This window comes from Atheta coriaria, unplaced genomic scaffold, assembly GCF_025399875.1.
Source record: "Atheta coriaria isolate IRGN ID8LTWV9N9 unplaced genomic scaffold, Caltech_Dcor_3.1 hic_scaffold_5_pilon, whole genome shotgun sequence".
NCBI classification, from domain to species: Eukaryota; Metazoa; Arthropoda; class Insecta; order Coleoptera; family Staphylinidae; genus Dalotia; species Dalotia coriaria.
The window spans coordinates 5,117,461-5,128,021 of NW_027045447.1; the positions used below are offsets into that span (position 1 = coordinate 5,117,461).

Genomic DNA, 10,561 nt, shown 5'->3' on the forward strand with positions numbered 1-10,561 from the left:
TAAGAAATCAGCGACAATTTTGGGACAATGACAGTTAATTAGATGATTTATTTCAAGTTATTGACATATCTTACAATTTATTTCAAATTTACCGCTTTCATTCGTTGCACCGCCAGGTGGTGCTTGTACGCTCGCACTGTTTGCGTTTGTTATGTTATCACCCTTTCTAATGTCAGGAGTTTTCTTTCTTTGCGTATCCGAGCAATTTAACGATAATCACTGGTGAAAAAAATCACAAACAACTGTTCAAACTATCGAATTACTCATTTCAAAGCAAAGTTTTTGCTTCGCGTGGGCGCGTCTACCGTGAAAAAATAGTTTGCGAGTGTTTGGATAACATTGTAAAGTGAACGGAAAAACTCGACAAGATGATTAACACAGAAGTTCCACGAGAGTTGAAATGCAAAATTCTCACCAACCAAATGCAGATGAAAGAAGCAATTTCCAAGCATCAGGTTAGTGCCTATAACTTTTAATGCATTTTATAAATTGTTTATTGTGTTTTTCGCGAAAAAGACCTAACCTAACGAAATTCTTGCAAAACTTACACAACTTTGTTTTTTTATAAACACAACCATTGCCATGTTTTTTTAAATGTTAAAGCTTTATATTTTATAGGAATTTTTATAAGTTCTGTATTATTTACGATGTTTATCATAACAAAAACGTATTCTTTCAGAAACTGATGCTTAGAATGAAAGAAGTAAATATTCGATTGGTAAGTACCGATTTTTTCATTTTTACATATTTCGACTCTAAAATATGCGATTTTTGGTTTATCCCTATAGGTTAAACAAGTACAAGATTTAATAAATGAAACTGAACAACAAATTGTTATTATTGGTTTGGAGCAAAAAGCTCTGGTTGACAAATTGAGGAAAGAACATAAAGCACATCAACATAAAGAGAAGACAAATGTGATTAAAAACGGTGTAGAAGATCGTCGTATCAATTTGACCAATTCTTTTGTACGCGCTAGAAAACAAAATATGTAAGATACGGATATTCTCATATCTCATTTAATTACTATATTAATTTTGCAAATATTTTATAGATCAAGCATCATACAATCAGTATCTCCGTCTGATGAGTCAGACTTGATATCAACGCCTACTACACCTGAACCAACCACATTCAATCCAATCAATCCACAGGACATTAGTCAAACAGAGTTCCTAACATACTTTGGTCTAGCCACACATGATGTATTTAAAGAGATTCAAAACAAACGCGCCGAGAGAAAACGGCGACGCACTGCAAACCCGCAATTTTTATATTCTCGCGGATGGGACATATCAGTAAGCATACAGTGAATATGATTTTAATGTGTTGAACAATTTAAATTTTTCTATAGAAGCGAAAACGTAACGTATATTTGGCATCAAATGTTTCCCCGCCAAATACACGTCAATCGTCGAAAAATAAACGCAGCAATTCGCCACAATTCAAGTCTTCCAGGCCAAACTCCCCTGTTGATAAAAAGAATTACGGCCAGAGGTGGCCCAGTGATTTGACAATCGAACGCGTTAAAGAGGAACAAGTTTGTGCAGAATGTACAAAACCAGGTATGAATCATTATTAAATTTTACTTATAAATGAAAATTATATGTTGTTTTTTCACAGATAATTTATTGGCTTGTGAAGTGTGTGGTTGCGCTTTTCATGTGACTTGTCACAATCGTCCATTGAGTCAAACTCCACGCCACTGCCCTAAATGTCTGAAAAGTATCCTAGCACATGAGGCTGAAGTTTCTGGTAAGATAGTGTGCTGTGATTATGAATTTAAATCCATAGCAATCGTATTTTTATTAGAAAAACTATTATTACGTTCGCAACTTGAAGAAAAGAACAAAGAGTTAACCGAGGAATTAACGAAACTTCAAGATCAACATTCCGAGTTGGAAGAGTCGCTGAAAATTGAAGACGTGGCTAAAAAAGAGATGTTTGCGGCTCAGAAGACTGTGGAAACTAAGATTGATACACTTATTGCGTTTATTAAGACATTTCAGGAGCCTAAGAGTATCAAACCTGCTGTAGACTCATCACCGCCCCCGGAATCACCGATTTCTGAGGAGAAGGAAGAAGTGTTCGATGATAATCAATTGATTGATAATCTACAATCGTCTGAGACGATGGATTCAATGGTTTCACCACCTGCATCTCCAACTGTTGAATCAATTGGTGAAGACACAGCTGAAACAGCTTAAATTTAATGATATTCATTCTAATGAATGCTGTTCTTCATTACGATTTTTAACAAATTTTTTCTAGTATTTAAGGCCCCAATATGCAACTGACTTATTTATTGGGAAACTGTGATATGCGTCGTTATATACTTTTACCCTGTTGATTTCAGTGTTATCAAGAAATTCACAAACATTTTAGTCGCCTAGTATTGCCGATTTTTTTCTTTGTATGATTTATTGATCAAATTGGTTTAGTACCGCGTGTGACCGACTGAACAAGAAACTAGTTTCTTAAGTTTAAATACACGCTACGACCTCGCTGGCGGGTCGATCGATTCCCATTCTGCTCCGCGAGCCAGGACTCTCGCAATTGCGCACATTCTACCCGATTTCTGGCCACTAATATTTATAAAGCGCAAGGCACGCCGGGTTGACGACAAGTGCACAAAATAATCGCGGCCGTGTACGAGCTTATTACAACGTTGTATTATGGCGCTCTCGTTGGGCCATTCGCAGGTGCGCCAGAACTTCCACAAAGACTGCGAGGATGCAATTAACAAACAGATAAATTTGGAATTGTTCGCGAGCTACACATACCTGTCAATGGTACGTATCGGTTACGTAAATGTTCCTGTTTGTAAACATGCATATTCACACAGCAGCTCAAAAACACGAACATTACTGCTTGTTTATATTTAGTCCGACTGAAAGATTTGCGACCAGTGAAATGCGACCTATTATTTTGTTTTCACTAAAATAATATTTAAAGTCATATATTTTTAGTTGCAATTTAAGTTTAATTGAATTTTGTATTTAGATGATATTTACTTCTACGTATTATTTAGATTAAGCAATAGAATAAAATATTTTTAAAAAAGTGAGAAAACATTGTGGTCCTTCAAAGCCTAGTTATTGGCATTTGTACAAATTCTACCTCGGCTTATAGCTACATTAACGTGAATCATGAATGTCGGCATAAATATAATAACGGGCTATAAAATTACCACCGAATGCCAAGATATAAATTGTGGTGTCATAAGATATGTAATAGAATGTAAGAATAATTACATTTTAAGGCTTATCATTTTGATCGCGATGATGTCGCATTGCCAGGACTGCATAAATACTTTAAAAAGTGTTCGTATGAAGAGCGCACACACGCTGAACTGCTGATGGAATATATGAACAAACGCGGCGGACATATTGTTCTTGCAGATATTGCACCACCAGAGAAAAGCGACTGGGGGCATGCACAGGATGCTATGCAAGCTGCATTGGATTTGGAACGAAAAGTCAATGATGTATGTTTATTAACCAGCAGAAATTTATGTCATATAAAATGTTTTACTTCAATTTTAGGCTTTGTTAAATTTACACAGTGTTGCATCAGGGCACATGGACGTCAATTTCTGTGATTTCTTGGAGACGCATTATTTGCAAGAGCAAATTGATGCGATAAAAGAAATAGCAGGCCATGTTACCAATCTTAAACGTGTAGGCGAAGGACTCGGCGTGTTTTTGTTTGACAAGGAATTGGGTGAACAAGACTAAGCAATGAAATCAATGACAACGAATACGAATTTGCAAGGGAAGTAAATTACAATTATACATTGTCACATACGTATATAGAAAGCACACCTAAAATAATAATTGTACTATTATTAGGATATGATGGTGTGATAACATTGCAAAAGATATTTAACAATTATATTCGGTTTAGTTCTTAAAAATAGAGTTTCGAGAACTGGGCACATAAAAGACTGTTGGCTTGATAAAGGAAATTCGTCAATTGACAAAAAGACATGTGAAAAACCAATTTGTGAAATGCTCTAATGCTTTTTAGTAAGACTTATGACTATGAGTGAAATACAGAAAGAAACCTTTGAAATTTTCAATACTTATTATCTGTTGCCAGAGAAACTAATATTTTTGATTAAAAAATTATGATACATCAAAGTCAATGCAATTAAAAGTTTATAAATTTTAAAATGTTACCAAAGTGTTTTATAGGGGCTTTATTCGTAAATTATAGTAATTCATCATGTTTAAACAGAAGCATTTTAAAAATGAACCTATTCAACCCATCTAGGTTTCGTAATTCACCTTTAATTATACATCGCAATGCATCACAAAGTGCAGAAGCAACGAAAAAGACAAGCAATAATAATTTCCACCGACATTGCTTCCACGACGAATGTGAAAAGTTATTAAACGAACAAATTGAAGCCGAATTGAACGCTTGCTATACCTATCTTGCCATGGCATCACATTTTGGCCGCAGTGAAGTAGCTTTGCCAGGTTGTTATGCTTTCTTTTTCCAAATGCATTTAGAAGAACTTGGACACGCGCACAATTTGATTCGATATCAAAACATGAGGGGAGGCAAAGTTCTTTTTTGTGGGCTCAAAACAGTAGAAGATTGTAAATGGAATGTACAGCAAAGCCTTGAAAAGGGGTTACAGATGGAAAAGGAAGTCAAAGAGGTAAAATTGATAAGAGGAACTAATTGTAGGATCAAATCAACTAATTTTATTGTAGAAACTGATTGCTGTTACTCATGTCGCCGAAAAACACAAAGATTTCTCCTTGTCAGACTTTATAATTGCGGATTACATCCAGGCGCAAGAGAAGTCAATACAAGAATATGCGCGTCTTCTACAACGTTACCAGTCGATGTCGGGTTGTGGAAATTGTCAATGCACTGATTTTCTTTTTGATAAAGAGCTACATGCTGAATTCTCTAATGGGACGAACCAGGATGCACTTAAATTCACAGAGAATGAGAAGGCGTTCAAGTAAAACTCAAAATGTCTTTGTTTAGACATACAAAATCTTTGTAAGATTGCACAAATACTTCATTTATTTAAATTATTATTTTTAGTTAAATTCATTCATTGCTGCAAAATATATAGTTGCCATCGCTCTCTTTCCGTAATTGCACTTCGGTTCCATCCTCGGTGACGAGTATCTTGTGCATTGATTGCTTGTGCGCTCGCAGCGTCGATTCATGTTTGCATAGTTGATCGCAATATTCGCACTTGAGCGGCGTGAATGGCTTGTGCACAGCGTTGTGTTTGAAAAGAGATGAGTACTCTGTGAAGCACTTGCCACAACCCTTTGAAAACGATCCAATCAATTCAAAACATTATGATTACTACAAGTAAAAGGTAAACTTACGGTTACAGGACACTTATAGGGTTTTTCTCCTGAGTGTATTCGCATGTGATTTTTGAAATTGGTTGCCGATGCGAATGCTTTGTTGCAATCTTTGTGTGTGCAGCGGTAGGGACGTTCGCCGGTGTGTGATCGCACGTGGACTTTTCTTATATTCGAAGTGGTAAACGACCTGCCGCATCCCTCAATCGGACATTTGAAAGGTTTCTCACCGGTGTGGGTGCGCACGTGTTTCTGTAAATCGCCGGATGTCTTAAAATGTTTTTGACACACCACGCAACCGTAGGGTGCTTCACCGGTGTGCGTTCGCAGGTGCGCTTTAAGGGAATAACCAGTGGCGAAAGCTTTCTCACAGTGAGAAAACGGACATTGGTAAGGACGACTTCCAGTGTGATTTCTCATATGAACCTAAATTATAGAATATTTAGATATTTAAACATAATCTAATTTAACACCTACTGTTAAATGATGAATTGAAGAGTACACCTTCCCACAACCATAATATGAACAGGCAATCTTTTTATCTTGTTTAGGACTAACAATTTTAGGCTTTTCTTCTTGTTTAATGTTCTGAATCAGGCTGTTTAGTAAATCATTATTGATATATGCACATGTGCCATCAACAAGTTGCACTTTCCAAAAATTAGATTCCCCTGTTGATGTTTCATCATCTTCAGTATTACACATATCAGCAGTTATTTCAGTTGCTGATGAGTCTGTTGGAATAACAACTGCTTCTTCTATTTCTTCTTGAGTTGCAACTTCACACTCCTCCTGCTCTTCTTCTTGTAGTACACTAATTAATTCAGGATCAAATGTGTAATCTTCATGAACATCTTTCAAAGTATTACTATCTTTCATGTACATTTGCCCATCTTCAAGAACAAACTCAACTTTAGGACAAACAAGTGGATCATACTCATATTCAGAATCTTCATTGTTAACTTGTTCATTATTTGTCTCATCAGAGACAGCACTATTTAATACTACATCAGATGATACTGGCTCCACCAAATACATGACTTCTTGATCATCTTCATCCTTGCTACCAACAGGATTATTGATGAATGTGTAATCAGTGTTGTCTGGCTCACTAATGAAAGAATCCTCATCTCTTATAATTGTGAAGTATTGATACACAGCTTGTTCTCCAGTGCTGTTGTCAACTGCAAACACGTAAACCGGCCGTTAGTTGGTAAATATTGGAAATGGCATAAGTTTGAAGTAAACTAAATAGGAAAATCATGCCGTTGTGGATAATTATTGATTTGGATGCCATTGTTTTGTTTGATTGCGTGCTGGTGTTCGTGGTTTGCTCACGTTTGCGTGTAGCAAGTTGTGCGACCTAGCTGCGCTGAGTGAGTGTAGTGTGTTTGAAAAGTTTGACAAAGGCGCGTGATGAATTCAAATCAACTTAAAATCGAACTAAAAAAGGTATGATGGGAAATTACCCATGATCAACAAGACGTGTTTTCGTTTCCGACCAACTGCGACTAACACTTCATCAACTAGCTGTCACTGCTTAACCTGCTTAAATGTAATGAGATTACTTTTGCGTTGGGGGGCGCTGCGGAGCGCTCAAGCGCTGAACATGACAATGTGGCGCTGCAAAACGTTGAACTGCGGCTTTAGAATTGAAATGAACATGAAATTTAAACAACGAAGTATTTTTTGCTTGTATTTGTTGAATGCTACTTATATATAAACCTGGTTTATTAAAGAAATGTAAGTCTTCTTCTTATAATAATTATTGAGGCATGACACAAGGATATAATACTTAAAACAGACGTTTATTTAATGTTGTATTGCGGTTAACGTATGTTTCTTGCAACTTTAAATGTTAATGCACTTTAAGTAAACTCATCACAAAAAAGTAAGTATTTATACAAAACATGAGATGTTTTTTTTATATACGTCTCTATTTGCTCTAATAAAGTGGAATTGCGAGTTGAAGAAAAATCAATAATTCTGGTAACCATGCAACGACGAATACAACACGCTATTTCATTCCACGAGAACAAAAAACGATTCATGACAGAAACCTGAACAAAACGTTTGCGTTCTTTACATATTTGGGTGTCTTTAATTACGTAAAGTTAAATATTACGCCGAATTGTATTTAAAAATGGATCGGCAACCATCTGCACGACCAATTTCTACGAGACCTCCGTCTGCAGTTCCTGTTCCTAGAACAGCAATGGTAAAACATTTCTTTTGTTGTTTTCACTTAAATTAAAACAGATTTTAATTGTTTTAAGACCTCAGCAGCTTCACGACCATTTACTCAACAAGGTCTTTCTGGTTTACGTCCTCCTCCAACTTCAGGAGCAGGAACAAACCGCATTTATCGCGATAAACGTTACTATATGTCGCGAATCCAAGCTCACATGAATCAAATCCGTGAAGAAATTGGACGTCTTAATCGCAGTACATTAGATTATCGTGTAGCGTCTACAAATCGACAAGAAATGCGCAAAACTGCCGAAACTACAGCAAAAAAACTCACCGAGAAACAAGAATTGCTCACTGTTTACAATACAGCATTAGATATGCATTTAAGTAAAACACGGACTGAAGAAATTGTCGCGGAAACCTCTGAATTGAAGCAAAAGAATGAGATGCTGCTAAAAGAGTTGGATAACGTATTCCAGAAGAAAGTTAGAAAAGAAGAAGAAATTGAAGATTTGAAGAAGAAAATCACCGAAGAAGAAGCGTTTATAAAATCATTAATTGAGAAGTTATCTCCGGAATCTAAAGAAAAATATTATGCCTTAGCTGAGGAAAATAAAAAGACTTTAGAAAATATTGCTCATATGCAAGAAAAAATCAAAGAATCCAAGGAACTTATCGAGAAATACAAGGGAATATTATTCAGTCTATTGCCAAACAGAAAAAGTTACAAATACTGAGGAATATTTCAAGATTAAACATGCAGAAAACGGAATTAGAGGCTTTTGTTCAAAATACTTTGACACCTGCTCAACAACGGGAAAAATTATTGGAACAAGTAAGATGAACACATTGTTTTGATATGTTTGGTAAAATTTCTTTAATTTAATTTTTAATCAGGTAAAACAAGACAAAGCAGATATAGAATCTTTACTAAAAGTAAAAACATCAGTTGAAGAAGAGCTTTCAAACAATGAGACGCGTCTTGGTGAATTGGAGCATGAACTGGACGGCAAGGATAACGCACGTTTAAAGAAACACAAGGAACTACGCGAGCGAGGTGAACACATGGAGAAGTTCATTTCTGAATATGAAATAAAATCTGTTGATTTAAAAACCAAGATTCAGTCACTCAATCAAGAAATCGGTATTGCCTTAGAGCATATGTCAGAAAACCTTGCTGAGGTGAACTTGAAAGAATTAGACGTCAAGTTCAACACCAGCGAGCACAATACCCTCGAGGGATGGTCCAACAAATACAAATTGCTAACAACACAAATTACTCGAGTATGAATTACATTTATTATATAATTCACATAATATCTTATGTTATGTAAACACTTTAACAGTTTACATAATCCTTTGTTTAGATTTCTGCTGTGCGTCAAAAGTATCAAAAGGAAATATCAGATATGCGTGAGAAAATGGTCAAAATGCAGGGTGAGATGCAATTGTATGGAGATATAGGTAAGGGTAAAATGATTCAAGAAGCAAAGAAGGAACAGTTACTTGAGAAGCAACGACAATTGCAAAATACTTTGGATTCTACTCGAATGGCAGTTGTAGAAGCGAAGAAAAAGCGTGAAGATATGAAGGTACTGATAAGTTTTCTAAAAATATTAAGTAAATTATTCTAACTAGTTAAATTTATAGCGACGCATTGAAGAAAACGATGATTTTAATGAAATCATGAAGCTTGAGAAAACCATTGAAAATGTAGAAATGGAAGCAAATGAATTGGAAAATGCTATAAAAGCTGAATCAAGCAATGAAGAAATGGATAATTTGTGGGTGCAATTGCATGAAGTGCTTGCCAAGCGCAATGCCCAATTGATTGATAACTTAAAGAAAAACGGACGTAAAAACTTTGAATAAAAGCGTGTTTTTCATGTTTTTATGTTTTCATGTTATATGTACTACATTAATCAAAATTATTCACACAGTTTGACGTAGTCAATTATAATGTGAATCAAAATAAGTGTTAATAATGCAATTGTTAAACTCTTTGTACGTTTTAGGTGCTTTCAAATGCAATAAATCATATCTGCAGAGTCGTTATCAGAAAAATGATTATAAACAAGACTTTCATTTCCTGTAAATGTAATACATAGGTTTGTATATGAATTGAAAAAGTATCGCACCGATTTCAGTTTACAAGCGCAATTAAGTTCTTTTCATCACTGTTTAAACGTACGATAGCATCAAATGTTGCGCTCGCAGCAACAATGCATTCGATAATAATCAAATCAATTTCCGTTTCTTCATAACTTTTAATTAAAACCTTTCGTAGCCTTCAACCATTCAACGAGCGCGACGACGTCGGAAAAGAAAGTAAAGCCAAAGGATGTACACTACTCATCCAATCATTACAGATTCATATCGCAAAGCGGCGATAACGTTCACTTTACTTTTGAATTATTTATTACCCAGTTTTGATTAATGAAATATGAAAAGTGAGCAATGCAACAAAATTAAACTCGTTCGCAATTTATTTCTTGACTTGCCCTGCGGTTATACTTGTAATATAAATTACAGATTTAAAAAAAATATATTTACTAATGGCTTTGGCAAAAACTGATGTAAACCGCGATGAAAATGTAATTCCAGTTATTTCTACACGTATAAAAGTGGCACGTTGGTTAAAATATGACTTAATTTATTATATGCTTTTAATAACTGGTGGTTATTCGCATAAAATACTCTCGCCCAACAAAAAACCACGCCAATGCGCAAAAATACTTTCTGGATGTATTATAATTACCTTAATTGTTGCAAATATATGGGTGGATTCCTTTATACCCCGACGACTTTCTGTGGACATTATAACTAAATGTTTCTATGATTTAGTTTACACAACTGCTTTGATAGAACCCTGGATACAAGAAAAGAAGTTACTACGTGCAATTACCAGCATTTCATCAATAAAACAGAAGTTGTCAATCCAGAATAACGTGAGAAATGAGTTTCCAAACAGTTTTCTATATTCAATTATTTTTATATCTCTGCTTATTGGAATACAAGCTGTATCAACA

At 35.3% G+C, this 10,561-nt stretch overlaps 6 protein-coding genes and 1 long non-coding RNA gene across 10 annotated transcripts; 5 read left to right on the forward strand and 2 right to left on the reverse strand.

Annotated features, from left to right (window-relative positions):
- Positions 1–139: 139 nt before the first annotated feature.
- LOC135791790 (PHD finger protein 21A-like) lies at positions 140–2,262 on the forward strand. Its single transcript, XM_065302329.1, has 7 exons — positions 140–455; positions 680–718; positions 789–991; positions 1,055–1,298; positions 1,355–1,565; positions 1,624–1,755; positions 1,813–2,262. Exons 1-7 carry the CDS (start codon positions 369–371, stop codon positions 2,205–2,207), a joined length of 1,311 nt encoding a protein of 436 aa, XP_065158401.1. The 5' UTR covers positions 140–368; the 3' UTR covers positions 2,208–2,262.
- LOC135791794 (uncharacterized) lies at positions 1,975–2,383 on the reverse strand. The gene is made up of 2 exons (XR_010548120.1): positions 2,249–2,383; positions 1,975–2,193 (listed from the first exon to the last, which is right to left on the reverse strand). It is a non-coding gene; the product is annotated as an uncharacterized lncRNA (long non-coding RNA).
- A 27-nt stretch (positions 2,384–2,410) lies between these two features.
- On the forward strand, positions 2,411–4,241 carry LOC135791792 (soma ferritin-like). The gene is made up of 3 exons (XM_065302335.1): positions 2,411–2,792; positions 3,263–3,487; positions 3,546–4,241. The coding sequence occupies exons 1-3, from the start codon at positions 2,676–2,678 to the stop codon at positions 3,735–3,737; spliced, it is 534 nt and encodes a 177-aa protein (XP_065158407.1). The 5' UTR covers positions 2,411–2,675; the 3' UTR covers positions 3,738–4,241.
- On the forward strand, positions 4,175–5,121 carry LOC135791793 (ferritin-1 heavy chain-like). Its single transcript, XM_065302336.1, has 2 exons — positions 4,175–4,669; positions 4,725–5,121. The coding sequence occupies exons 1-2, from the start codon at positions 4,175–4,177 to the stop codon at positions 4,983–4,985; spliced, it is 756 nt and encodes a 251-aa protein (XP_065158408.1). The 3' UTR covers positions 4,986–5,121.
- On the reverse strand, positions 5,020–6,910 carry LOC135791789 (zinc finger protein 143-like). Its single transcript, XM_065302328.1, has 4 exons — positions 6,812–6,910; positions 5,820–6,526; positions 5,364–5,768; positions 5,020–5,301 (listed from the first exon to the last, which is right to left on the reverse strand). The coding sequence occupies exons 1-4, from the start codon at positions 6,813–6,815 to the stop codon at positions 5,074–5,076; spliced, it is 1,344 nt and encodes a 447-aa protein (XP_065158400.1). The 5' UTR covers positions 6,816–6,910; the 3' UTR covers positions 5,020–5,073.
- Positions 6,579–9,609, forward strand: LOC135791791 (intraflagellar transport protein 74 homolog). Of its 4 annotated transcripts, XM_065302333.1 has the most exons (7): positions 6,579–7,085; positions 7,216–7,233; positions 7,297–7,560; positions 7,619–8,367; positions 8,430–8,816; positions 8,900–9,124; positions 9,183–9,609. In XM_065302333.1, exons 4-7 carry the CDS (start codon positions 8,290–8,292, stop codon positions 9,402–9,404), a joined length of 912 nt encoding a protein of 303 aa, XP_065158405.1. In that variant the 5' UTR covers positions 6,579–7,085; positions 7,216–7,233; positions 7,297–7,560; positions 7,619–8,289; the 3' UTR covers positions 9,405–9,609. The 4 variants fall into 4 exon arrangements, with proteins under 4 accessions (XP_065158405.1, XP_065158402.1, XP_065158404.1 ...); XM_065302330.1 differs by having other exon boundaries at positions 6,579–7,233; positions 7,309–7,560; XM_065302332.1 differs by having other exon boundaries at positions 6,579–7,233; positions 7,315–7,560.
- LOC135792100 (intraflagellar transport protein 74 homolog) lies at positions 7,486–8,269 on the forward strand. The gene is made up of 2 exons (XM_065302720.1): positions 7,486–7,560; positions 7,619–8,269. Exons 1-2 carry the CDS (start codon positions 7,486–7,488, stop codon positions 8,267–8,269), a joined length of 726 nt encoding a protein of 241 aa, XP_065158792.1.
- Positions 9,610–10,561: the final 952 nt, after the last annotated feature.

Excerpts from the sequence above, each read along its gene's own strand:
- LOC135791792 (XM_065302335.1), top strand. The coding sequence starts at position 2,676 with ATGGCGCTCTCGTTGGGCCATTCGCAGGTGCGCCAGAACTTCCACAAA. Across the intron at positions 2,793-3,262 it reads GCTACACATACCTGTCAATG|GCTTATCATTTTGATCGCGA; the intron begins GTACGTATCGGT and ends TTACATTTTAAG. Across the intron at positions 3,488-3,545 it reads TGGAACGAAAAGTCAATGAT|GCTTTGTTAAATTTACACAG; the intron begins GTATGTTTATTA and ends CTTCAATTTTAG.
- LOC135792100 (XM_065302720.1), top strand. The coding sequence starts at position 7,486 with ATGGATCGGCAACCATCTGCACGACCAATTTCTACGAGACCTCCGTCT. Across the intron at positions 7,561-7,618 it reads CTGTTCCTAGAACAGCAATG|ACCTCAGCAGCTTCACGACC; the intron begins GTAAAACATTTC and ends AATTGTTTTAAG.
- LOC135791793 (XM_065302336.1), top strand. The coding sequence starts at position 4,175 with ATGTTACCAAAGTGTTTTATAGGGGCTTTATTCGTAAATTATAGTAAT. Across the intron at positions 4,670-4,724 it reads TGGAAAAGGAAGTCAAAGAG|AAACTGATTGCTGTTACTCA; the intron begins GTAAAATTGATA and ends ATTTTATTGTAG.
- LOC135791790 (XM_065302329.1), top strand. The coding sequence starts at position 369 with ATGATTAACACAGAAGTTCCACGAGAGTTGAAATGCAAAATTCTCACC. Across the intron at positions 456-679 it reads AAGCAATTTCCAAGCATCAG|AAACTGATGCTTAGAATGAA; the intron begins GTTAGTGCCTAT and ends GTATTCTTTCAG. Across the intron at positions 719-788 it reads AAGAAGTAAATATTCGATTG|GTTAAACAAGTACAAGATTT; the intron begins GTAAGTACCGAT and ends TTATCCCTATAG.
- LOC135791789 (XM_065302328.1), bottom strand. Across the intron at positions 5,769-5,819 it reads CTTCAATTCATCATTTAACA|GTTCATATGAGAAATCACAC; the intron begins GTAGGTGTTAAA and ends TCTATAATTTAG. Across the intron at positions 5,302-5,363 it reads CCTATAAGTGTCCTGTAACC|GGTTGTGGCAAGTGCTTCAC; the intron begins GTAAGTTTACCT and ends TCGTTTTCAAAG.
- LOC135791791 (XM_065302330.1), top strand. The coding sequence starts at position 8,290 with ATGCAGAAAACGGAATTAGAGGCTTTTGTTCAAAATACTTTGACACCT. Across the intron at positions 8,368-8,429 it reads GGGAAAAATTATTGGAACAA|GTAAAACAAGACAAAGCAGA; the intron begins GTAAGATGAACA and ends ATTTTTAATCAG. Across the intron at positions 8,817-8,899 it reads TAACAACACAAATTACTCGA|ATTTCTGCTGTGCGTCAAAA; the intron begins GTATGAATTACA and ends TCCTTTGTTTAG.